The 25,394-nt window shown below is 44.3% G+C and overlaps 1 protein-coding gene across 3 annotated transcripts in view; it reads left to right on the forward strand.

Annotated features, from left to right (window-relative positions):
• Positions 1-11,750, forward strand: part of LOC144604545 (zinc finger protein 512B-like) — a 64,321-nt gene extending 52,571 nt beyond the window's left edge. For 2 of the 3 annotated variants that reach the window (XM_078419088.1, XM_078419089.1), the window contains exons 15-17: positions 3,148-3,210; positions 7,697-7,795; positions 11,082-11,750. In XM_078419088.1, the coding sequence (XP_078275214.1) occupies positions 3,148-3,210; positions 7,697-7,795; positions 11,082-11,378 (459 nt within the window). In that variant the 3' untranslated portion in view covers positions 11,379-11,750. Of the gene's footprint in view, positions 1-3,147; positions 3,211-7,696; positions 7,796-11,001 lie in introns of all 3 variants that reach the window. The other variant, XM_078419090.1, reaches the window with a different exon arrangement.
• Positions 11,751-25,394: the final 13,644 nt, after the last annotated feature.

Consider the following 25,394-nt stretch of genomic DNA (forward strand, 5'->3'; position numbering starts at 1 on the left):
CCCAGTCACTGACTACCTCTTGCAAGTCTCCTTATTTGAGTCTTCCCGAGCAATAGACAATAGACAATAGGTGCAGGAGTAGGCTATTCGGCCCTTCGAGCCAGCACCGCCATTCAATGTGATCATGGCTGATCATTCTCAATCAGTACCCCGTTCCTGCCTTCTCCCCATACCCCCTGACTCCGCTATCCTTAAGAGCTCTATCCAGCTCTCTTTTGAATGCATTCAGAGAATTGGCCTCCACTGCCTTCTGAGGCAGAGAATTCCACAGATTTACAACTCTCTGACTGAAAAAGTTTCCATACACTGCACAATATCAAAATGATCAAAACTGACATCACAAATGCTATTCTGTGCCTGTGTTTCATCTCTTTTCACCTTCCTTGAACTCTCAAGTCCTTGATTCCTTCCTTTTCTTGAAGGATTTTCCTTGACAATGCTTCGGTTTTGATCCATTTATGACAAGTGCTCTCCCCTCAATTTCCTTTTTCACCCGAATATTCCCATGAAAATGTGCCAGGAATCTTCTACCACTAATGGTGAACACGTAAACTTTTCATTTGGAAGGAAGTACATTGAAAATGATCCAGGCCAATGTGTTTTTTCTGCAAGTGAACAAATTATTTTAGTCATATCATGCACATCAGTGACGCCACATCCATCATTTCTATTGACACTTCCATAAATTTAATCGCTCAAACAAACTTTTTGCTTTTAAATTTTAGACAAGATGAGATTTTTTACAGATGAGCTTTGGGAACCCTGAAATTATTGCCTTTGGTTTAAGTGACAAAGTTAGCAAATTCTACAGTAACTCCATCTCCTTGCCTGTATGGGACTGTGTACATATTAGGCATTGTCATCTATCCAGAACCAAAACCCTTTTTTTTCTTTTATAAAGACCATCTTTAGCAGGCGGCACGGTGGCGCAGTGGTAGAGTTGCTGCCTTACAGTGAATCCAGCGCCGGAGACTCAGGTTCGATCCTGACTACGGGTGCTGTACTGTACGGAGTTTGTATGTTCTCCCCGTGACCTGCGTGGGTTTTCTCCGAGATCTTCGGTTTCCTCCCACACTCCAAAGACGTACAGGTTTGTAGGTTAATTGGCTGGGAAAATGTAAAAATTGTCCCTAGTGGGTGTAGGATAGTGTTAGTGTGTGGGGATCGCTGGGCGGCGCGGACCCGATGGGCCGAAGGGCCTGTTTCTGCGCTGTATCTCTAAAAAAAATCTTCTCCCTGAGGCAATTTGTCTCCATTCTTGCTCTGCCTTTTTGTCCCTCTGCCTTTGGCACCTCTGCATCTTTGGTTATTCTCCATGCTGGTTTTCCACCTTTCAACCACGTCCGATCTACATCTTTTTCCACACAAAGTCGTTCTTGCCTTCCTTTTCTAACTTCGAACTCACCCCAATGTTGCTTTTTCATCCTCACGTTTGGAGCAGCCACCAAAAGGCCACCGGATCTCTCAACCCCAAACTGTTCAACATGCCGATGTCTTTTTGGGAAGGCCTTTTCCTTCCCTGCCCGGTCCCGGGCCACAGAGACATGGCTGGTGACAGCCGAGGTGTACAGTTCACTTCAGGAGCAAATAGGTGGCAAGCACACCTGGTGTCAAGAGTCAAGAGTGTTTTATTGTCATTTGTCCCAGGTAGAACAATGACATTCTTACTTGTATCAGCACAACAGAATATGGAATCATGGTACACTCTAACCAATATAATAAAATGCTCAGTGTGTGTACAGTATATGTACACATACTCACATATACACACAAACTTTTATATACATACTAGATCAAGAGGACCCGTTGGGCCCAAACCTCTCCTGCATTGGTGCAGCACCCTCTCCTCCCCCCCTCCCCCTTCCCCCCCTCCCTCCCTCCCTCCCTCCCTCCCTCCCTCCCTCCCTCCCTCCCTCCCTCCCTCCCTCCCTCCCTCCCTCCCTCCCTCCCTCCCTCCCTCCCTCCCTCCCTCCCTCCCTCCCTCCCTCCCTCCCTCCCTCCCTCCCTCCCTCCCTCCCTCCCTCCCTCCCCCCCTCCCTCCCTCCCTCCCTCCCTCCCTCCTTCCTTCCCTCCCTCCCTCCTTCCCTCCCTCCCTCCCTCCCTCCCTCCCTCCCTCCCTCCCTCCCTCCCTCCCTCCCTCCCTCCCTCCCTCCCTCCCTCCCTCCCTCCCTCCCTCCCTCCCTCCCTCCCTCCCTCCCTCCCTCCCCCCCCCTTCCCCTCCCCTCCCTCCCATCCCCTCCCCCCCACTCCATCCCCCTCAACCCCCCCTTATCCTCCCACCTCCCCCCCTTCACCCCCTCCCTCCACACACACCCCTCCATCCCCCTCCCCTCATCCTCCCTAGGAGATAGATTTAAACTTTAAAATGTGAATAAGTTAAAAAATATAACAACGATTTCAATGAAACTTCTTCCACTAGCCCCAAAGAGACGACGGTGAGTAAGGTGGGCCTAAAATTGTCACGCTATCATGTACCGTTTTAGCTTTAGTTCAGGAGCAAACAAACGAGAGTTTTAGTATATAGATATATATATCTATATACGCATAAAAACAAACAATAGCATGAATGTTGAGAATGGTTTGCTGCCATGAACTGTTACATTGCTGCTTTGCTCATTATTTGGAACCGTTTGTCGAGCAGACAGCAAGGAAAGTATCTCCCTCTCTGATCCGCATTTTCACTGCTCAGTCTGCATCACCATTTTTCCACAACTTACCGCTGTTGGATCTGATGAAAATAAATGTCACTTTGCACGTGTGTGCAGGAAGGAACTGCAGGTGCTGTTTTAAACCGAGGATTGACACCAAAAGCTGGAGTAACTCAGCAGGTCAGGCAGCATCTCTGGAGAAAAGGAATAGGTGACGTTTCGGGTCAAGATCCTTCTTCAGACTGAGAGTCAGAGGAAAGAGGAAACGTCACCTATTTCTTTTCTCCAGAGATGCTGCCTGACCGGATCAATTAGAGAGTGTAAGAAAATAACTGCAGATGCTGGTACAAATCAAAGGTATTTATTCACAAAATGCTGGAGTAACTCAGCAGGTCAGGCAGCATCTCAGGAGAGAAGGCCAAGGATGAATTAGAGAGATATAGATGGTGATATAGAGACACATAGAGCAAATGAACACTTTGCACATTTTTTGTTTCAGCATTGTGAAGCAATTTACTCAAGCTTTTCTGGACTGAAGGCCCATCTAGCAACATGTACTAAGGTCAGTTGGAAAAAATGCGATCACTTTGTGTGAACATATTTGCTTTACTCATTATGATCTAGCAGGTGAGTTACAGTGGCAACGATAACTAAACTTCAGTTTCGGTTCAGTTCCAGTTTAGTTTATTGTCACATGCACCAAGGTACGGTGAAAAGCTTTTAGTGCGTGCTAACCAGTCGACCAGAGACACTACATGATTACAATCGAGCCATTTATAGTGTGTAGATACATGATAAATTAATAACATTTGGTGCAAGGTAAAGCCAGCATTTTCGATCAAGGATTGTCCGTGGGCGTCTAGAGAGGTAGGTAGTCGTTCAGCACTGCTCTCTGGTTGTGGTAGGACGGTTCAGTTGCCTGATAACAACAGGGAAGAAACTGTCCCTGAATCTGGAGGTGTGCGTTTGCACACTTCTGTACCTTTAACCCGATGGGAGAGGGGAGAAGAGGGAGTGGCCGGGGTGCGACTCGTCCTTGATTATGCTGCTGGCCTTGCCGAGGCAGCGGGAGGTGTAAATGGAGTAAATAGAAGGGAGGTTGGTTTGTGTGATGGTCTGGGCTGCATCCACAATTCGCTGCAAGTTATTGCGGTCTTGGATATACCGTAGCTGTTCCCAAACCAAGCTGTGACGCATCCTGATAAAATGCTTTCTGTGGTGCATCTGTAGAAGTTGGTGAGAGTTGTAGGGGACATGCCAAACTTCCTAAGCCTTCTAAGGAAGTAGGCTTTCTTGGGCGCTGGTGTGCTTTCTTGGTCATTGCTTCAATATGGGTGATCCAGGAGAAGTTGTTGGTGAGTATAAGAAAATAACTGCAGATGCTGGTACAAATCGATTTATTCACAAAATGCTGGAGTAACTCAGCAGGTCAGGCAGCATCTCGGGAGAGAAGGAATGGGTGACGTTTCGGGTCGAGACCCTTCTTCAGACTGAAGTCAGGGGAGGGGGGGGAGGGGCGGGACAAAGATAGAATGTAGTGGGAGACAATGCAATGCACTTCTTCCGTCTGAAGAAGGGTCTCGACCCGAAACGTCACCCATTCCTTCTCTCCCGAGATGCTGCCTGACCTGCTGAGTTACTCCAGCATTTTGTGAATAAATCGAAGTTGTTGGTGATATTGACTCCTTGGAATTAAAAGCTTTCGACCATCTCTGAACACTGAGGGCCAATATACGGCTGACTTGTAAACCTAAAACACATGAAAGCAAATGGTTCTAGAGTATAAGGAATTACATAGAAACAGAGAAAATAGGTGCAGGAGTAGGCCAATCGGCCCTTCGAGCCAACACCATCATTTAATATGATCATGGTTGATCATTCAGAATCAGTTCCTGCTTTCTCCCCATATCCCTTGATTCCATTAGCCCTAAGAGCTATATCGAACTCTCTCTTGAATACATCCAGTGAATTGGCCTCCACTGCCATCTGTGACAGAGAATTCTACAGATTCACAACTCCCTGGGTGAAAAAGTATTTCCTCATCTCAGTTGTAAATGGCCTCCCCCTTATTCTTAAACTGTGACCCCTAGTTCTGGACTCCCCCAACATCGGGAACAATTTTCCTGCATCTAGCCTGTCCAATCCCTTAATAACGTTATATGTTTCTATAAGATCTGCTCTCATCCTTCGAAATTCCAGTGAATACAAGCCCTGTCGATCCATTCTTTAGAATTAGAATTGTAGGGTTGAATAACATTACTGTACTTAAATTGGAGGGGAGGAAGATGTTAATCTGATAGGGATGCAAAGATGCATTGTTGCTTCTGTGGAGTCCACATGTGTCACTCTCTAGACATCCAGTAGGGGGCATGGAAGCCCAAACAAGGCGGATTTTTTTAGCACAGAAGCGCAAAAGATTGCAGATGTTGGAATCTGGATCAAAGCACAAAACGGCTGGGAGAACATTATATCACAGTTGTACAAGATGCTGGCGAGGCCACATTTGTGTTCAGTTTTGGTCACCCTGCTCGAGGAAAGTTATTGTGTAGAAAAGAACTGCAGATGCTGGTTTAAATCGAAGGTGGACGCAAAATGTTGGAGTAACTCAGCGGGTCGGGCAGCATCTCTGGAGAGAAGGAATGGGTGACGTCAGGAGACTGATATCAGGGGAGGGGGGGGGGCGGGACAGAGATAGAATGTAGTGGGAGACAGTGCACTGCACTTTGGCCCGCCCCCTCCCCTGACATCAGTCTGAAGAAGGGTCTCGACCCAAAACGTCGCCCATTCCTTCTCTCCCAAGATTCTGCCTGACCCGCTGAGTTACTCCAGCATTTTGTGTCAGCCTTAGAGGAAAGATATTGTTAAGCTGGAAAGAGTGCAGATAAGATTTACGAGAATGAAGGGCCTGAGCTATAGGAAGAGGTTGGTCAGGCTAGGACTGTATTCCTTGGAGCGCAGGAGGATGAGGGATGATCTTATAGAAGTGTATACGATCATGGGGGGCATATATTTAGGGTAGATGCATAGTCTTTTACTTTTTTGTTGGGGAATCAAGATCCAGAGGGCATAAGTTTAAGGTGAGAGGGGAAAGATTCAATAGGAACCTGAAGGGCAACTTTTTCACACAGAGGGTGATGGGTGTATGGAATGAGCTACCAGAGGAGGTAGATGAGGCAGGTACCATAACAACATTTAAGAGACATTTGAACAGTTACATAGATAGGAAAGGTTCTGAGGGATATGGGCTAAACACAAGCCATTGGGCAAATGTAGATGGGGCACATTGGTTGGCATTGGTAGGTTGGGCTGAAGGGCCTGTTGGGCTGACGGGCCATGGTAGGTTGGGCTGAAGGGCCACGCTGTACGGCTCTATGACTCCAACTCAGTGGGTCAGGCAGCATCTGTGGAGGGAAATGACATTCAACACTTTGGGTCGAGCACAGGAAATGGAGGGATATGGATTACATGCAGGCAGATTAGGGTCAGTCTTGGCATCATGTTTGCCACAGGCGTTGTGAGCTGAATGTAGACTAAAAGAGTAGAGGAGAAGTGTCCACTATGAAGAAGGGGTTTTGGTGAAGGGTTAGGTCAAGTGCTAGTAGACAATAGGTGGATATAGCTCAGGAAGGGTTGGTTGGCAGATGACAATCAGTTTGGGGAAGGGGTAGGATTTGAGTTCAGATTTTAACCTGGTGAGCAATTGACTTTGCTTGTCTGTAAGCAAATTATTTTAACAGATGCACCATTAAATAATAACAGGTATTTATTCACAAAATGCTGGAGTAACTCAGCAGGTCAGGCAGCATCTCAGGAGAGAAGGAATGGGTGACATTTCGGGTCGAGACCCTTCTTCAGACTGATGTCAGGGGGGCGGGATGAAGGAAGGATATAGGTGGAGACAGGAAGATAGAGGGAGAACTGGGAAGGGGGAGGGGAAGAGAGGGACAGAGGAGCTATCTAAAGTTGGAGAAGTCAATGTTCATACCGCTGGGCTGCAAGCTGCCCAAGCGAAATATGAGGTGCTGTTCCTCCAATTTCCGGTGGGCCTCACTAGGGCACTGGAGGAGGCCCATGACAGAAAGGTCAGACTGGGAGTGGGAGGGGGAGTTGAAGTGCTCAGCCACCGGGAGATCAGGTTGGTTAAGGCAGACTGAGCGAAGATGTTGAGCGAAACGATCGCCGAACCGGCTTTTGGTTTCGCCGATGTAAAGAAGTTGACATCTAGAGCAGCGGATACAATAGATGAGGTTGGAGGAGGTGCAGGTGAACCTCTGTCTCACCTGAAAAGACTATTTGGGTCCTTGGATGGAGTTGAGGGGGGAGGTAAAGGGACAGGTGTTGCATCTCCTACGGTTGCAGGGGAAAGTGCCCGGAGATGGGGTGGTTATTATTAAATAATAACATGTGTAGGAAGGAACTGCAGATGCTGGTTTACATGGGAGATAGACACAAAATGCTGGAGTAACTCTGCGGGACAGGCAGTATCCCTGGAGAGAAGGAATAGGTGACATTTCGGGTCGAGACCCTTCTTCAGATAATTCAGGTAATAACACTCTGACGTACTGAGCAGGTCATAGAGTCATAGAGTGATACAGTGTGGAAACAGGCCCTTCGGCCCAACTCGCCCACACCAGCCAACAATGTCCCAGCCACCCTAGTCCCACTTGCCTGCGCTTGGTCCATAACCCTCCAAACCTGTCCTATCCATGTACCTGTCCAACTGCTTCTTAAATGATGGTGTAGTCCCAGCCTCAACTACCTCCTCAGGCAGCTTGTTGATTGTTGTTTGGTTGATGTAAACTGGCATTTGTACATCCCTTAGGTGGAATTTCTGCTCCACTCTGTACCACAATAACTTTCGTTTGAGTGATTAGTATACATAACACACAGTACGTTTAGTCAGTTTCTGCTGTTTTTTAGCCAACACTGCACAATTTCCACCTGCAATGCAGAGATGAAAGGTTGCCTCTTAAAAACGGCTGAAGTCTTGCGGCAAGACTTCTGCAATTTACAGTTTTTAAAATATTTAATAATCTGTCTATTAACAGGGTGAGCACCTGGTCGGGAAGTACAGATGTTTGATTTGTCAGAAGGAGTTTAGTTCGGAAAGTGGAGTTAAATATCACATCAACAACTCGCACTCTGAGGTAAGCTGACATCATTTCATAAACAGTGTCATAGCCAAAGAATTAGCAGGAATAGCTTCTCCCAGTATTAATGGACTGATTGTCCCGACTCCGGTTTTATCCTTTTTCATTCGAGGGTGGCGCGGTGGAGCAGAGGTAGAGTTGTTGCCTTACAGCGCCAGAAACCTGGGTTCGATCCTGACAATGGGTGCTGCCTGTACAGAGTTTGTACGTTCTCCCTTGTGACCACGTGGGTTTTCTCTGGGTGCTCAGGTTTCCTTCACTGCTCTGAAGACGTGCAGGTTTGCAGGTTGATTGGCTTGCGTTAAATTGTCCTTTGCGTGTAGGATAGTACTAGTGTATGGGGTCGCTGGTCGGCGCGGACCCGGTGGACCAAGGGGCCTGTTTCCGTGCTGTATCTCTAAAGCCTAAAGTTTAGTCATTACATTTAAATCTCTGTTAAAGGGTTTGAAATGAAGAACTACATTTGTGACTGAGAATGAAAAACAGCTGGACAATTGTTGTTCAACCATAACAGTTTTTTAATTTCCTTGGTGTACTATCAAACCACCCACCATGAGAAAATTAGTAAAATTAGTTGTGGCACGGTGGCGCAGCGGTAGAATTGCTGCCTTACAGCGAATGCAGCGCCAGAGACCCGGGTTCCATCCCAACTACGGGTGCTGTCTGTACGGAGTTTGTACGTTCTCCCCGTGACCCGCGTGGGTTTTCTCTGAGATCTTCGGTTTCATCCCACACTCCAAAGTTGTACAGGTTTGTAAGTCAATTGGCTTGGTATAAATGTAAAATTATCCCTAGTGTGTGTCGGGCAGTGCGGGGATCGCTGGTCGGCGCGGACCCGGTGGGCTGAAGGGCCTATTTCCTCACTGTATCTCTAAACTAAACTAAACTTCAGTGGAGGTTTGCCGTATCAGCCTAATTTTGTTTAATACGTCTTTTCCGACAATTTAAAAATAAACTTCAAAATCTGTCACAGATTAATGTATGTACAATACTCAAAGATAAATATCAAAACTTTGATAAAATGTAATTTATAATCTAATGTAAACAACACTGACAGTCTATCAGCTAATATGCCATTATTATCACAGAGAGAGAGACATTATTCCATATTTATTTTCTAATTATGGTGAAATAGTTTATAACGAGAAAATATTACTTTTATCCTTCCTTAACAATACAAATTGGTAAGGTTTTAGAACTGGGTAGTTATCGTTTGCTTTGCTTATCATTTGCAGATAAAAGTCTTCTATTAAACTCAATTAAAATGATTTAGTTTATTTGCAATTATACATTGGAGTAGGAAAATAACTGCAGATGCTGGTACAAATCGAAGGTATCACAAAATGCTGGAGTAACTCAGCAGGTCAGGCAGCATCTCAGGAGAGAAGGAATGGGTGGCGTTTCGGGTCGAGACCCTTCTTCAGACTGAAGAAACGTCACCCATTCCTTCTCTCCTGAGATGCTGCCTGACCTGCTGATTATACATTGAAGCATTACCACAAGGGAGCCCAGGATGTTGAGGTGCTGACAAGAATCGTACACCGAACAGCCAAAACATTATGACCTGATGATCCAAAACATTATGACCACCTGCCTAATATGCTGTTGGTCCTCCGTGTGCAGCCCCATACGCAGCAGGGTGCGATGCACTGTGTATTGTGACACATTCCTCCCGTGACCACCATTAAAGTTTTCTGTGACTTGTGCCACAGTCGACCTTCTGTCGGTTCGGACCAGACGGAATAGCCTTCGTTGCCCTCGCGCATCGATGAGCCTTGGACGCCCAACACCCTGTCTGTCGCCGGTTTGTGGTTTGTCCCTCCTCGGACCACTGTCGGTAGGTACTCACCACTGCTGACCGGGAGCACCCCACAAGCCTTGCCGTTTCAGAGATGCTCTGACCCAGTCGTCTTGTCATAACAATTTGGGCCTTGTCAAAGTCGCTCAGGTCTTTACTCCTGCCCATTTCTCCTGCATCCAACACATCAACTTTAAGAAGTGACTGTTCACTTGCTGCCTAATATATCCCACCCCTTGACAGGTGCCATTGTAACAAGATAATCAATGTTATTCACTTCGCCTGTCAGTGGTCATAATGTTTTGGCTGATCGGTGTACATTTACTAAGAGGTGCTGAGCGTAAAACAAATATTGCCCTTAAATAGGAAGGGGAAATTAGTGCAGGAAGGAACTGCAGGTGCTGGTTTAAACCGAAGATAGACACAGGCAGCTTCTCTGGAGAGAAGGAATGGGTGACGTTTTGGGTCGAGACCCTTCTTCAGACTGGTTAGGGATAAAGGAGATGAGAGATATAGACGATGATGTGGAGAGATAAAGAACAATGAATAAAAGATTTTCGAAAAAGTAACGATGATAAAGGAAACACCCTTTATGTAACACCGGGTGCTACTATGCAGGTTTGCCAAACGTGAAAACGCAATCGACACTTAAAGGTTCAATATCGTTTGACAGAACTGGTTTAGGGCTTCTGCAGAAATCCGACAAAGGAGCAGAAGAGAACTGAAGGTTAGCTGTTTGTAGGCTGAAAACGAGAAGCTGGTGCGATGGGTGGAGGAGGGACAGAGAGAGAGAGGGAATGCCGGGGCTACCTGAAGTGAGAGAAATCAATATTCATACCACTGGGTTGTAAGCTGCCCAAGCGAAATATGAGATGCTGTTCCTCCAAAATTAGCGGAAATTAGTGAGAGGATTATTCATGAGGACTATCTCACATTTTCCTTTGGCCAGGGTGGCACGGTGGTGCAGCGAGAGAGTCGCTGCCTCACAGCGCCAGAGACCCAGTTTCCAACCTGACTACGGGTGCTGTCTGTGTGGAGTTTGCACGTTCTCCCTGTGACCTGCGTGGGTTTCCCACAGGTGCTCCGGTTTCCTCCCACACTCCAAAGCCGTGCGGGTTTGTAGGTTAATTGGCTTCTGTAAATTGTCTCTAGTGTGTCGGATTGAACCAGTGTACGGGTGATCGCTGGTCAGTGCGGACTCGGTGGGCCGAAGGGCCTGCACCCATGCTGCATCTCTAAACTAAACTAAACAAAATGTTTGTAAAAGCATGAAAGTGTCTGCTCTGGGATTTGGAAAAGCAAAAGAAATATCCAGGCTTGCACAAATTTGCATTAAAGAAGGTAAGCATGTGGCAAAAAAATGCACACCCCTGCACTAATACTTCATGTTTTATCCTGAAAATAGTTGGAGTGAAAATTATACTATGCAGGTTTGCCAAACGTGAAAACGCAATCGACACTTAAAGGTTCAATATCCTTTGACAGAACTGGTTTAGGGCCTCTGCAGAAATCCGACAAAGGAGCAGAAGAGAACTGAAGGTTGCAAACTCAGAGAGCAAGGAGTGCCCGTCCGCCAAGAAGAGGGGCCGGAAGCCCAGGGAGATAGCGCCAGAGCTCTCGAGAAGGGACAAAGAGATGGCAGGAGCAAAGGCCACCACAGATCAAATCACCAGCCAGTGCTCCCCAGGTCTGAAGAGCAATAGCAAAGTGAAACGGAGGAATATGTTACCCGGCGGCAAAAAAGGAAGATGCAAGGAGGTGCAAAATGAATGCCAACATTAAGGTAGAGCTCCACTACTCTGGTGATATGTTCGTCAGCCTCCAAGCACGATCAATGAAGAGTGATACATTAATATAAGATAGCACTACCTAACAAGTAGTACGATATATTACGAACCTGCATTTGGGTCCAGAGGCAGAATGTGTGTCTTTGCAGATAAAAGCCACTCCTTGCATCTCGGTTAAAAATGAATGCAGAAAGAGTACAGTCGTTTAGCACAAAGGATTATATGGCTATTTAATACTGCTTTGTTACTATATACTGCTCTATGACTTAATAGTTTATGATTTCTTTTTATAAAGTAGGCACTATTACGGGGTAAAAGGTGTTAAATGTAAAAAAAAAAGAGATTTGTTACGCTTTTTAACGACATTAAAAATGTTGGTTTATAGGTAGTATTGGATTGCACTTTGATCAAATTGGTTATTTATTTATATTGGTGAAATTCTTTTATTATTTAACAGACAAATTTAATAATCAAACTGCAATCCAAGTCTATTAGTTTATATTTATAAATATTTATCAATATAAACTAATGTTTTTATATATAACTATAGAACCAAGGCTGTGTTTTCTATTTCCAAAATAACTATTATAAATGATATAATATACATATATATAATAAATCGTGGGACTGAAGGTGGTAGGGGTAATTTTTATAGGCGGATGCATGATTTTCATATCAATAATCGTGGGCAGCTTCCTAAATGGCAACGTGTAGTAGTAAAATTATTCCTTGAGTTTGGTGAATGTGACTCTTCTTATTTCTTGGTTCAGTGCATTGGAATTACTGCAGAATGTCTTATTTCATAGACTTATTATTTTCTAGTGATTTGATGCGCACTTTCAGGGTCTAGTAACCGAAGGATGACATGCAAACCTGTCCAAGAGTCCACCATTTTTAGCGGCACGGTGGTGCAGTGGTAGAGTTGCTGCCTAACAGCACCAGAGACCCGGGTTCGATCCTGACTACGGGTGCTGTCAGTCCGGAGTATGTACGTTCTCCCCCGTGACCTGCGTGGGTTTCCTACGGATGCTCCAGTTTCCTCCCACACTCCAAAGACGTACAGGTTTGTAGGTTAATTGGCATTAAAGGCATAAATGTAAAGTGTCCCTCGTGTGTAGGTTAGCGTTAGTGTGCAGAGATCGCTGGTCGGCACGGACTCGGTGGGCTGCAGGACTTTGTTTCCACGCTATATCTCGAAACGAAACTAAAGTAAATTAAAATTAGATGATTCCTCAGCACCAAGTAAGGCACATTTGTGAAAACAGTAGAAGCAAGGAACTGCAGATGCTGGTTTATACCAAAAATAGACACAAAGTGCTGGAGTAACTCAGCAGGTCAGTGAGCATATAAAGGACGGGTGTTGTTTCAGGTCGGGACCCTTCTTTAAATTGAACTTGAGACTTCAAATTGAAGGGTCCCAATCTGAAACATCACTCGCCCTTTTACTCCAGAGATTCTGTCGGACCCACTGAGTTACTCCAGCACTTTGTGTCTATCTAAGGGACATTTGTGTGTTGAGTTAATGAAGGAAATGCACCACCTGATATTTTCTGCAATTAACCTTGACGCATTGTAAAACAGACAGGCTAACAATGTAATGCCAGGGATTTAAAATAAACGGGAGAAATCTTGTTCACTCTTATTCAACTCCACCCACGCTATCTGCACTAATTCTCTTTCCACTTTCTTCATCCGAGTGTTTGCACTGTAAAATAACCACCACACAAATATCCAAATCAGCTTCAAACAGGAAGAATAGGAATGTGGACGTTTGCAGATTGGGGGAAAAGACAAGATTGCACTTTATTTGGGTGAAGTTTCGATAGTACGGCTTGCTTCAGTGTCTCAGTAAACCGGAATAAGGCAAAAGAAGCAGGAACTCCCTGTTTAAGAGCGCAGTAGCAGAACCTTGAGCAGATTAATTGTGCAGCACAGTGGCACAGCTGGTAGAGATGCTGCTCACAGTGCCAGAGAACCGGGTTCGATCCTGACCTCGGGTCCTGTCAGTGTGGAGTTTGCAAGTTCCCCGTTGGACCGCGTGGGTTTCCTTCGGGTGCTCTGGTTTCCACCCACATTCCAAAGACTCGCGAATTTGTGGGTTAGTTGGCATTCTGTAAAATGCCCCTGGTGTGTAGGGACTAAACTCGGTGGCATGGAGGGACTGTATCTTTCAAAGTGCGGGAAAATCTAGTAGATTTGGCATTTATTCAGCCTACTTAAGAGAATGACCAGTTACAAAACCTGCAACAGTGTCTGAACTTGATTAGTACGGGTGTCAGAGGTTATGGGGAGAAGGCAAGAGAATTGGGTTAGGAGGGAGAGATCGATCAGCCATGATTGAATGGCGGAGTAGACGTGATGGGCCGAATGGCCTAATTCTGCTCCTATCACTTATGACCTTATGAACAACATCCTATTTGTGTTTCCATTTCTAATTCGCTAGTGGAGCTGTTTGAAGTACAAATGCTTGGAGTTGGCTAATATTGCTGTCACAATATTATTGGTTATCACAATCATAAAATAGCCCGAATCATAAAATAATTTGCGATAAAGACAAAATAGTTTCAGCGTGAATTACATGTCTGGTATTTCCTCTGCATTTGCACCTCAAGATGCAAGAGTGTTTAATTGTTCAATGTACCAGGACTAGAACAATGAAATTCATAATGGCTGCATTTTACAGGCACATTAAACGCAACAACTCAACAAATAAATATACAATAATTTATTTGTTATAGCTATATAAACCTGGATGCACAAGATTTAGTTTTTTATTACAGATACAGCATGGAAACAGGCCCTTCAGCCCACAACCCACTCACACTGGTTCTATGCTAGCCCACTTTCTCATCCACTCCCTACACACCAGGGGCAGTTTACAGAGGGCCAATTAACCAACGAACCATCACATCTTTGTTTGGAGTGTGGGAGGAAACCGGAGCACCCGGTGAAAGCCCATGCAGAGAACGTGCAAACTCCACCGTGCCAGCACCCAAGGTCAGGATCGAACCCGGGTCTCTGGTGCTGTGAGGCAAAAGCTCTACCAGACTAATCTTCAGCAAAAAGTTTTGTTTTTTTTTAAAGCAGGATTTTAGCGAAAATGAATTTCCTAAATACCTTATCGTGCTAGGGAATAAAGAATGAAGAATTCATCCATCAGATCCTTAGTTTGACCAAATTTCCGACCACTTGACCCACCACACCTCAATCTCTCAAACACAAGCTACAGTAAAGGGGCGTTTACATGGGGGGAGGTGATGGGGTGTTGGAGACGATACGCTCAGCACACAATGACAGTCTAGACAGCGTGAGCCACATTTCAGCTTCACTCGGCTACAAAATAACGTTTTCAGCTTCTGATTAAAATGCGAGTATTTTCTTCAAATCCATCCTCTTTGAAAACTGTTTTTTTTAAATCTGAACATTGAAAGGCTTCCTTCCACAAATGCAATTTCTTTCACATGATTGTTGGATAGTTAAGCAACCACTTGTATTGCATTTTATACTCTTGCCATTTTATACTCTAAATTCTTTATACTTTACATTGTATAGTTTGCCAGTGTGGGTTTGTTATTTCCTTGGATTGCAAATCTTTCTGCTGATATGTGTCCGTTTTGTGCCTAGTGTAAGTTCAGCTGCATTCTACTGGGATTGTAGAAACACTTTATATAACAAGACATGCTTATGGACACGGTCAAAACACTCGACATGGGGCGGAAGGCTGAGAGGGGAAGGCTGTCTCGCTGTGCAAGAGACCCCAGTTCGATCCTAGCCTTGGGTACTGTCTAAGAGGAGTTTGCATGTTCTCCCTGGGGGTCTCGATCCAGCACTCGGGATAGTGGTATCGGTGGTGGGATACGAGGATGGAAATCGAGCCAGCAGTTTGTTGGGGATGATGGGGAGACCATTCAGACCAGACAAATTGGATGTGTTCGGGAAGGGGCACAGAAACATAGAAAAATATTTGCAGGATTAGGCCATTCGGCCCTTCGAGCCAGCATCGCCATTCAATATGATCATGGCTGATCATCTCAAATCAGTACCCCGTTCCTGCTTTTTCCCCCCATATCCCTTGATTCCTTTACCCCAAAGAGCTGAATCTAACTCTCTCTTGAAAACATCCAGTGAATTGGCCTCCACTGCCCTCTGTGGCAGAGAATTCCACAGATTCACAACCCTCTGGGTGAAGACGTTTTTCCTCATCTCAGTTCTAAATGGCCTACCCCTTTTTCTTAAACTGTGACCCCCTGGTTCTGGACTCCCCCAACATCGGGAACATTTTTCCTGCATCTAGCCTGTCCAATCCTTTAAGAATTTTATATGTTTCTATAAGATCCCCTCTCATCCTTCTAAATTCCAGTGAATACAAGCACAGTTGACCCATTCTTTCATCGTATTTCAGTCCCGCCATCCCGGGAATTAACCTGGTGAACCTACGCTGCACTCCCTCAATAGCAATAATGTCCTTCCTCAAATTAGGAGACCAAAATTGGCACAAAACTGCAGGTGCGGTCTCACCGGGGCCCTGTACAACTGCAGTAGGATCTCTTTGCTCTAAAACTCAAATGTGGCTGGTGTAATGCTCCAAATGGAGTTGTGCCCAGGCAATGAAGTCGCCGTGGTATCCCAGATGAGGAGATCATGTCAAAGATGCAAGAATGACTGAGACCTGGAGGTTTAGCCTGAGTCCTCGAGTTTAGAAGGATGAGAGGGGGAACCCTACTGAAATTTACCGAATAGTGAAAGGCCTGGATAGAGTGGATGTGGAGAGGATGTTTCCACTGGTGGGAGAGTCTAGGACCAGAGGACATTGCCCCATAATAAAGGTGGCGTAACTTTAAAAAGGAGATGAGGAGGAGTTTCTTTAGTCAGAGGGCGGTGAACTTGTGGAATTCTTTGCCACAGACGGCTGTGGAAGCCGTCATTTAAGGCGGAGATTGACAGATTCTTGATTAGTACGGGCGTCAGGGGTTATGGGGAGAAGGCAGGAGAATGGGGTTGGGAGGGAAAGGTGCATCAGCCATGATTGAATGGCGGATTGGACTTGATGGGCCGAATGGCCTAATTCTGCTCCTAGAACTTACGAACTGATGAAGTGCCCAATTTTCTGGACTATTGTAAAATGACCACTATCATTCTTCAGTCTGATTGACATTTAATTTAAAACACTGAAAGTGGCAGTGAGATGCAATGAGATTTTTAATTAAATGCATTTTGAAAAAGAAGATTTGTATTTTCTGTTGTATTTTGGAAGTCTATGTTTTGTGAAATTCTCCTACCTGTGAAATTGAATTGTACATGTTACTATGTGATTGACAAATTTTAGGGAAAAAAAATGTTTTATGTAAATTAATTGACATCAGCACCTTCATATAAAGTTTAACAGCACTTATATATATATATTAAAAAAGTACATGTCCTGTTTTAGCAAGTCAGTGAAAAAGGTGAATTTAGAAAGAGATTGTGGCTTTATATACAGCGTGAGGTGGAATATGAATGTATATATTAAGTTTCGAGTCAGTCCAAATGAGTATGTAGCAAATGCACTTTAAGATACATTTTCTGATCAGATTTATCACTTGATAGAAATGCATACTGCTGCCAAATAAGTAGGTTTCCATCTATGTTTACTGTAGTCTTTAAACGTACTGAATAAAATGCCAAGCATTATATTGAATCTTTTGTTTGTAAAGATTTTATCCTGCCTCACTGTGGCCTAAGAGACTTTAGTGCAAAAAAAAAATTTCAATTCCTACCTACAGGTTTCAACTAGTGCACTTTCTGTACATTACGTTAGAGAACGTTAACTTTAAAATAAGATTGAATTATGATTGGGGAAACTGACGCAATGTACGTTCATCTTCAATGATTGAACTGCTGCATTTCTATCAATCTCACGATCTCCGAAATACAGGAGTGTCAGGAAACACCATTGGATTGAGTGGGATTCAAACTGGCCCTTACCAAGTGGATGTGTAAAACACAAGGATTTCAAAGTCAGCAGCTTCTGAAAGCTGACTTTGGCCAGAAAATTAATGTGACAATTTTGCAACGACACTCACCATTCATTGTGTCAGAAGGAACTGCAGGTGCCGGTTTAAACCGAAGATAGACACGGAAAGCTGGAGTAACTCAGCGGGACAGGCAGCATCTCTGGAGAGAAGGAATGGGTGACGTTTCGGGTCGAGACCCATCTTCAGACGTCTGAAGACGGGTCTCGACCCGAAACGTCGTCCACTCACCATTTATTTCTCAACAAAACTGCCAATGCTTAGTGTTTACATGTTTTACAGCACTGACGTTTGTGGCGAAGCTGAGCAGTTCAATAATATTTCTTTTTTATAAAATCAAATTACAGAATCTGGGTCGCTTAAATACACCATTACTCGAGGAATTGATTCCTTAGATAGACAAACAATGCTGGAGTGACCCAGCAGGCCAGACAAGATCACGAGAGAAAAATGGATCCCTTAACTGTATTTGTCTTGTTTCCCCATATTTTGTGAGCACGATATTTCAGACTTAGCTCCAGCAAGTGACAGTAAGTCCAATGATCAAATATAATGGGTTTCAATCATGTGGTATAATCAGTACAGGTGTCAGAGCGTATGGGATGAAGGCAGGGGAATTGGGTTAGGAGGGAGAGATAGATCGGCCATGATTGAATGGCGGAGTAGACTTGATGGGCCGAATGGCCTAATTCTACTCCTATCACTTATGATCTTATGATCTTAAATGGCATAAGTATTCTAATTCCACATTTATTTTTAAAGTAACGAAAGAAGAATGTTTATGAAATGTTTTGAGATGATTTGTATTTAAAAACGGCACGGTGGCGCAGCGGTAGAGTTGCTGCCTTACAGCGAATGCAGCGCCGGAGACTCAGGTTCGATCCTGACTACGGGCGCCGTCTGTACGGAGATTTTGTACGTTCTCCCCGTGACCTGCGTGGGTTTTCTCCGAGATCTTCGGTTTCCTCCCACATTCCAAAGACGTACAGGTATGTAGGTTAATTGACTGGGTAAAATGTAAAAATTGTCCCTAGTGTGTGTAGGATAGTGTTAATGTATGGGGATCGCTGGGCGCGTGGACTCGGTGGGCCGAAGGGCCTGTTTCCGCGCTGTATCTCTAAATCTAAATCTAAATCTAAATCTAAAAAAAAAGCCAGAAATGTTTATTAAATGCTGTGAGAATGGGGAAAAAAATTGAAGAGAAATTAACCTTCATGTAATTTGTGTTATGTGCCAGCACCTTGTGTTGGTGACGGAGTGCTATTGGCAAACTGCTTGTGGTATTTCTTGCGCGTATCTGTATACATTCAAGGAGCGGATGAGTGTGTGGAGCCAGAATCACTTGATGCTTTTGAAAGCATGCCACTCTTTCATTTTACTTGTTGACCTGCTGAGTTACTCCAGCGCCTTGTGTCTTCCTTTGTCTTGGCCGATAGTTTGTACTTCCGCAGGTGAGTGCCTTTTGTGAACTATGTTCACTAGCAAAATAATCTTGGTGGTCAACTTCAACGTGATCGGTTGGTAGAATAACTGGAGATTGGGCAGCTTGGTATGAAGCCATCTAACAATCAATAGTCGTGATATATTTTTTGGTTCAGGTTTATTATTGACACACACACCGAGACACAGTGGAAAGCATTGTTTTGCATGCTATCCAAACAGTTCAGATATACCACACATCTTCCCCTCCCCCTTCCCAGATCTCCCTCTATCTTCCTGTCTCCACCTATATCCTTCCTTTATCCCGCCCCCCTGACATCAGTCTGAAGAAGGGTCTCGACCCGAAACGTCACCCATTCCTTCTCTCCTGAGATGCTGCCTGACCTGCTGAGTTACTCCAGCATTTTGTGAATAAATACCACACATACATACAATCAGTTCAAACTCAAGTACAATAGGTAGAGCAAAGCAGAATAGACAATAGACAATAGGTGCAGGAGTAGGCCCTTCGAGCCAGCACCGCCATTCAATGTGATCATGGCTGATCATTCACAATCAGAACCCCGTTCCTGCCTTCTCCCCATACCCCCTGACCGCTATCATTAAGAGTATCTAACACTATCTAGCTCTATCTAAGATACAGAGTGCATAATATAGTTCTCAGCATTGTCACGCATCAATTTCCTATTTAAGGTAAAAGATTGCAAATTTATGCTGCAGTTATCCTTACACTTAGAAATTCTTAAAAACATAATCAAGATTTGATTGTTGTTGAAATCAATTGCTCGGGCACTGTTCTTGAGCTCGTCCGAATGTGCTCATCTGTTTACTGTTAAACAGTTGTAATTTTGTATTGATGACTATGTGTTCGAATTAAAATCCCCTGCTTCACAAATCACTTGAGTGGGTGTGGTTTCTGAATTATTTATTGATCAGTACCACAAGACCAATTCCAACGGTGGAAGATTTCTGGGTTTTCTCCCACCAATTAGTCCTGTAGTTTAGTTTATAGTACTGCTATATTGAATTGAATTGAATTGATTCCGTTTATTGTCACATGTGACAAGCTATATATATGTAAAACTGTTTTTGAATGAAATTTTATAAAACGTGGGGAAACCTTTTTTTTTTTTGCATTTAAATCTATAAGATCGAGAACCACAGTGCAAAGGATACCTGGACATGCTGTTGTTAGATATATGGGGGAAAAGGGGATTTGCAATGTGAACACTGATCAAAATCTCAAAGATTTGAAGGAGGGGGGATTTAGGGTTTAAGGATTTTTTATTGTTAATTGAATGTATGGTTTATCATTGGTGTCTGAAAATGTCAGACGAGTGGGGGGGTGGGGGACGGGCGGACAGAATGTCAGAAGTGATGTTGACAAGACTAGTTTGGACGAGATTAAAATTAAGATTTAATGTTAGCATCATTTAAGTAAACTCTGTAACCCACTGTTTGCTTCGCAAAGTCCGCATTGTTTTTCAAACCACAATTTTGTATCTTTATTAATAATGTATGTTTATTTGTACGCAACGATACAAGTATACGCAAAAGATTTCACTTCATTAAAATTTATACTGATATGATGGTGTCTCGTATGTTTTAAGGCACAGCTAGAAAAATGAAAGAATGGTATCAAGTGCTAGTTATCAGACAAATTGTGGCCAACACTCTATTCATTTTCTTTTGAGTACTCAAAATCACTTTGAGACTATTTAAAAATCATGATTTTTTTTTGTTATATTACCAGCTTATGAAATCCCATCTCTTTCAATAAAGTGATGTTAAATTATGGGTGTGTTCTTTCGATTTCATACTGGATGTTCGCTTAATGTATAAGAAAATAACTGCAGATGCTGGTACAAATCGATTTATTCACAAAATGCTGGAGTAACTCAGCAGGTCAGGCAACATCTCGGGAGAGAAGGAATGGGTGACATTTCGGGTCGAGACCCTTCTTCGCTTAATGTGTCTGTTTCAAACCTGTTGTAAGTGCCATGCTCTAAGTTTAGTTTAGTTTAGTTTAAGGATACAGCGCGGAATCGCAATCACGCCCTTCTAGAACAAAACATAAACCAACTTAATTGCACAGATCTCAAGGAAACGCTTCAAACATTTAAGGCTTTAACGAGGGTGACATAATGCTGCCGCCTCACAGAGCCCGTGATCCGGGTTCGATCCTGACCTCGGGTGCTGTCTTTGTGGAGTTTGCACGTTCTCTCTGTGACAGCATGCGTTTCCTCCGGGTGCTCCGGTTTCCTCCCATATCCCAAAAGCAGGAGGGTTTGGAGATAACTTGCCTTTGCAAAAGAAGGACACGAAGTGCCCTGTCTCATCATCCCTCCTGATGTTAAATAATCCCTTCTGACCCCCCCTATTACAATCAACCTGAAGAAGGGTCCCAACCCGAAACCTCACCTATCCATTCCCTCCACAGATGCTGCCTGACCCGCTGAATTACTCCAGCGCTTTTTGTGTTGCTCACGATTCCGGCATCTGCAGTTCCTTGTGTCTCCAAATCCCTTAATCTTCGCTGCCTGAAGATAAACATTACTGATGCCTCGTGCACTGACACCATTATTTTCTACACCCTCTCCAAAGTATCGATCGCTGCACAGGGCCCAGAAATGAATCCTTCCAGCTGATACCACAGGACTGCTTCGTAAAGATTTAACATCATCTCTTCACTATTGCACTCTCCATTAATAACGTCAAAGTTCTCTTGAGCTAATCTAATTGCGTTATCAGCCCATTCTCACAGAAGTTTGTTACTTACAGACCATAGAACACTGCAGTACAGGAACAGATTTGAGGCGGCACAGTGGTGCAGCGGTAGAGTTGCTGCCTTAAAGCGCCATAGACCCAGGTTCAATCCTGACTACGGGTGCTGTCTGGATAGAGTTTGCACATACTTCCTTTGATTGTGTGGGCTTTCTCCAGGTGCTCTGGTTTCCTCCCATGTAGGTTAATTGACTTCCATAAATTGGCACTAATGTGTAGGATAGAACTAGAGTACGGGTGATCGCTGGTCAGCATAGATTCGATGGACCGAAGGGCCTGTTTCTGTGCTGTATCTCTAAACTAAACTAAACATCTCCAAGATCTCTAAATATACTCCAAGATCCCTGTTTCACCACTCCCTTTAAGACTGATTTATTTAGATCATAATCTCTCTTCCCATCGCCCTAACCAAAGTGTTTTGTTGCATTTTCTGGAGATAAGTTTCAAAACTACCAGAACCTTGTGTATCCAAAGCACATCCCTCCATTAGGAAATGGAAATGGCTCCAATGAGACTGTCTGTGGTATTCTAACGTCCAGTTCCATCTTCTGCATAGCCATTTCATAGCTAGATAAAATTATAACTAATAGGCAATTCAGGAAAACGTCAAGCATTGTTAATTGTAGGCGCTGGTAATTAGAATGTCGGACTTGACTTGAACTTGTGCGCAAGTTTTTTAATTCCATGGTTTACCTGTTTCAGCTCTGAATTTGAGAGCTGCAAATGTGCACACCCCATAATTTTATATATTTACTAGACCAAGTGGACCTGTTGGGCCCAAACCTCTCCTGCATTGGTGCAGCACCCTCTCCTCCCCCCTCCTCTCCTCCCTCCCCAGACATCCCTCCCTCCTACCTCCCCCTCAACCCCCCTTATCCTCCCCCCTCACTCCCTTCTTCCCTCCCTCCGCTCCCCCCTCCCTCCCTAGGAGATAGATTTAAACTTTAAAATGTGTACAGTTTTGGCTGTAGTTCAGGAACAAACAAACAAACAAACGAGAGTTTTAGTATATAGATAGATGGCCACTTTCTTCTCAACTCCCGCAAAGCAGTTGTCAAGAGGTTCCAGCTCACTATTTACTCCTCAAAAGTTTTAATTTTAGAGGCACATTGTGGAAACAGGCCCATCAGCCCACTGGCAGACAGCACCCAATGTCAGGATCGAACCGGGTTCTCTGGTGCTGTCAGGCAGCAACTCTACCGCTGCTCCAATGTGCTGCACTAAATTTGCCAATGACATTCTTTCGATTCAAGTAACTGCAGATGCTGGTTTATGAAAAAAGACACAAAGTAACGCTGGAGTAACTCAGGGAGTCAGGCAGCATCTGTGGAGAACATGGGTAGATGATATTCTGGGTCGGGACCCTTCTTCAGACGATGGATAGGTGACGTTTCGGGTCGGGACCCTTCTGCAGGCACTCTGTCGATTGCCTGAGATACACGCAGAAAGATTTACAATCTTCATTTTGTGGAAAACAATCAACTGCAGTAATACAAACCCATGCAACCCCCCTCTGTTGTTGCCTCCAATTCATTGGGGAAAATAATCTAATTGTTTGCTGTTGTGACTAGTTCATGGAACATCATCTTAGATTACAGCCTGCATTGTGTTCTCACAGCTCTTTGTCCCTTCTAAAAAAGCAAATGTGTATTGCATGTTGTGTCAGCTCCAGGGACCCTGCACCTGTTCTTGTTATCCACGTCCGTATTTATGTACATGGTTGTTCGATTAATTGATAGATACAGCTTGGAAACAGCACCTTTGGCCCACCGAGACCACGTCGACCATCCTTCACCCATTCTATGTCATCTCACTTTCTCACCCACTCCCTTACCCACTCAGAACAGTTTTTACAGAGTGCCAATTAACCTCCAAACCCGCATGTCTTTGGGATGTGAAAGAAAGCCAAGGAAAACTCATGCGGTCATAGGGAGAACATGGAAACTCCACACTCACTGCCAGCACCCGAGGTCAGGATCGAGCCCAGCTTTATGGCTGCTTGCTGTCTTAAAAGTAGAAGCCAACAGAAATGTTGCAAATGCAAAGGGATGCGTGAACCTCACGGAAGAAGGTTTTGATACAACCGCATTTTACCAAGCATCCATTTCATAGAGCACAGCACTGCACTGCACAATGTCTGTGCCGAACATGATGGCAAACATCACATATCTACCAGCGCATAATCAATATCGCTCCATGCCCTGCCTGTCAAGTCAAGACAAGTTAAGTTTATTTGTCACATACACATATATACAAGATGTGCAGTAAAATGAAAGTGGCAATGCCTGCGGATTGTGCTAAACTACAAAACAGAATAGAAAGAAAAAAAATTAACACAAAAAATAAATTAATACAGTAGATTAAATTAGTCCCTGGTGATATGAGTGTTAACAGTCCTGATGTCCTGCTGAGTTACTCCAGCATTTTGTGTCTATCTTCAGTTGAGTTTAGTTTATTGTCACGTGTACTGAGGTACAGCGGAGTGGCATTTAAAGGCATTAAATCATCAATAAACTCCAATACATCCAGAACTCCGCTGCCCGTCTACTCTCCCACTCCTCGATCCGTGACCATATCACCCCGTCCTCTACAAGCTCCACTGGCTCCCCATGCCCCAGAGAATCCAGTACAAAATCCTCCTCAAGACCTACAAAGCCCTCCATAACCTGGCCCCATCCTACCTGACTGACCTCCTCCACAGGCACACTCCCACCCGCACCCTCCGCTCTGCTGCTGCTAACCTCCTGTCCCGTCCCCCCATCCGGACCAAACTCAGAACCTGGGGGGACAGGGCTTTCTCCATCGCTGCTCCCACCCTCTGGAACTCACTACCCCAAACCGTCAGAGACTCCTCCTCACTCACCACATTTAAAACATCACTGAAGTCTCACTTGTTCAACACCGCCTTCAATCATTGACCGCCGCTCCACCTTATTCATCCTTTTATGTTCGTTTATTTATTTATCTTTATGTTAGATCTGATATGTAAAGCGTCTTTGGGTTTCTAGGAAAGCGCTATATAAATGTAATGCATTATTATTATTATTATATTGTCAACCAGCCTCTGAAATGACACTTATCGTATCTGCCCCCCACCATCACGTGCTACATATTTTATTCATATATAATGAAACTTTCATTCTACTTGAATGAATTAATGCCTTTATTTGTCGTTGAAAGCACTGCATACAACGAAATTATTATTGCCACTCCATTGGTGCATAACATACTAACATAGAAGCACTATAACACAATTTAAAAACAATGTTATTTAACAAGGGATTAAGATAAATAAATAATCACTGTTGCAATATATCACTAAGCAAGGTGATAGAAAATGACAACCAGTGACCCGTGCCTGCCTGCCTGCCTTCCTTCTCCCCATATCCCTTGATTCCACTACCCCCTAGAGCTCTATCTCTAAAGTTTTATAAGAAAATAACTGCAGATGCTGGTACAAATCGAAGGTATTTATTCACAAAATGCTCAATAGGTCAGGCAACATCTCAGGAGAGAAGGAATGGGTGACGTTTGGGGTCGAGACCCTTCTTCAGACTGAACTTCAGACTACCTTAAAGTTTTGTCAGTAAACTCAACCCCTTTTTAGGGTGGGAGGTGGAGCTTGGCGCAGTTGCTGGGATGTTGCTATTTTGACCGTGTGTGTAGGAGCCGCGGTGGCTGGCTGGCGTTGTAGTCTTGGCTGCGGGAGGCGCTGGGCCGGCTGAATCACACAGCCCAGTGCTGGCCTGGACCACACAGCCCTGTGCTGGCCTGGA

Source organism: Rhinoraja longicauda, chromosome 22, assembly GCF_053455715.1.
Source record: "Rhinoraja longicauda isolate Sanriku21f chromosome 22, sRhiLon1.1, whole genome shotgun sequence".
NCBI classification, from domain to species: Eukaryota; Metazoa; Chordata; class Chondrichthyes; order Rajiformes; family Arhynchobatidae; genus Rhinoraja; species Rhinoraja longicauda.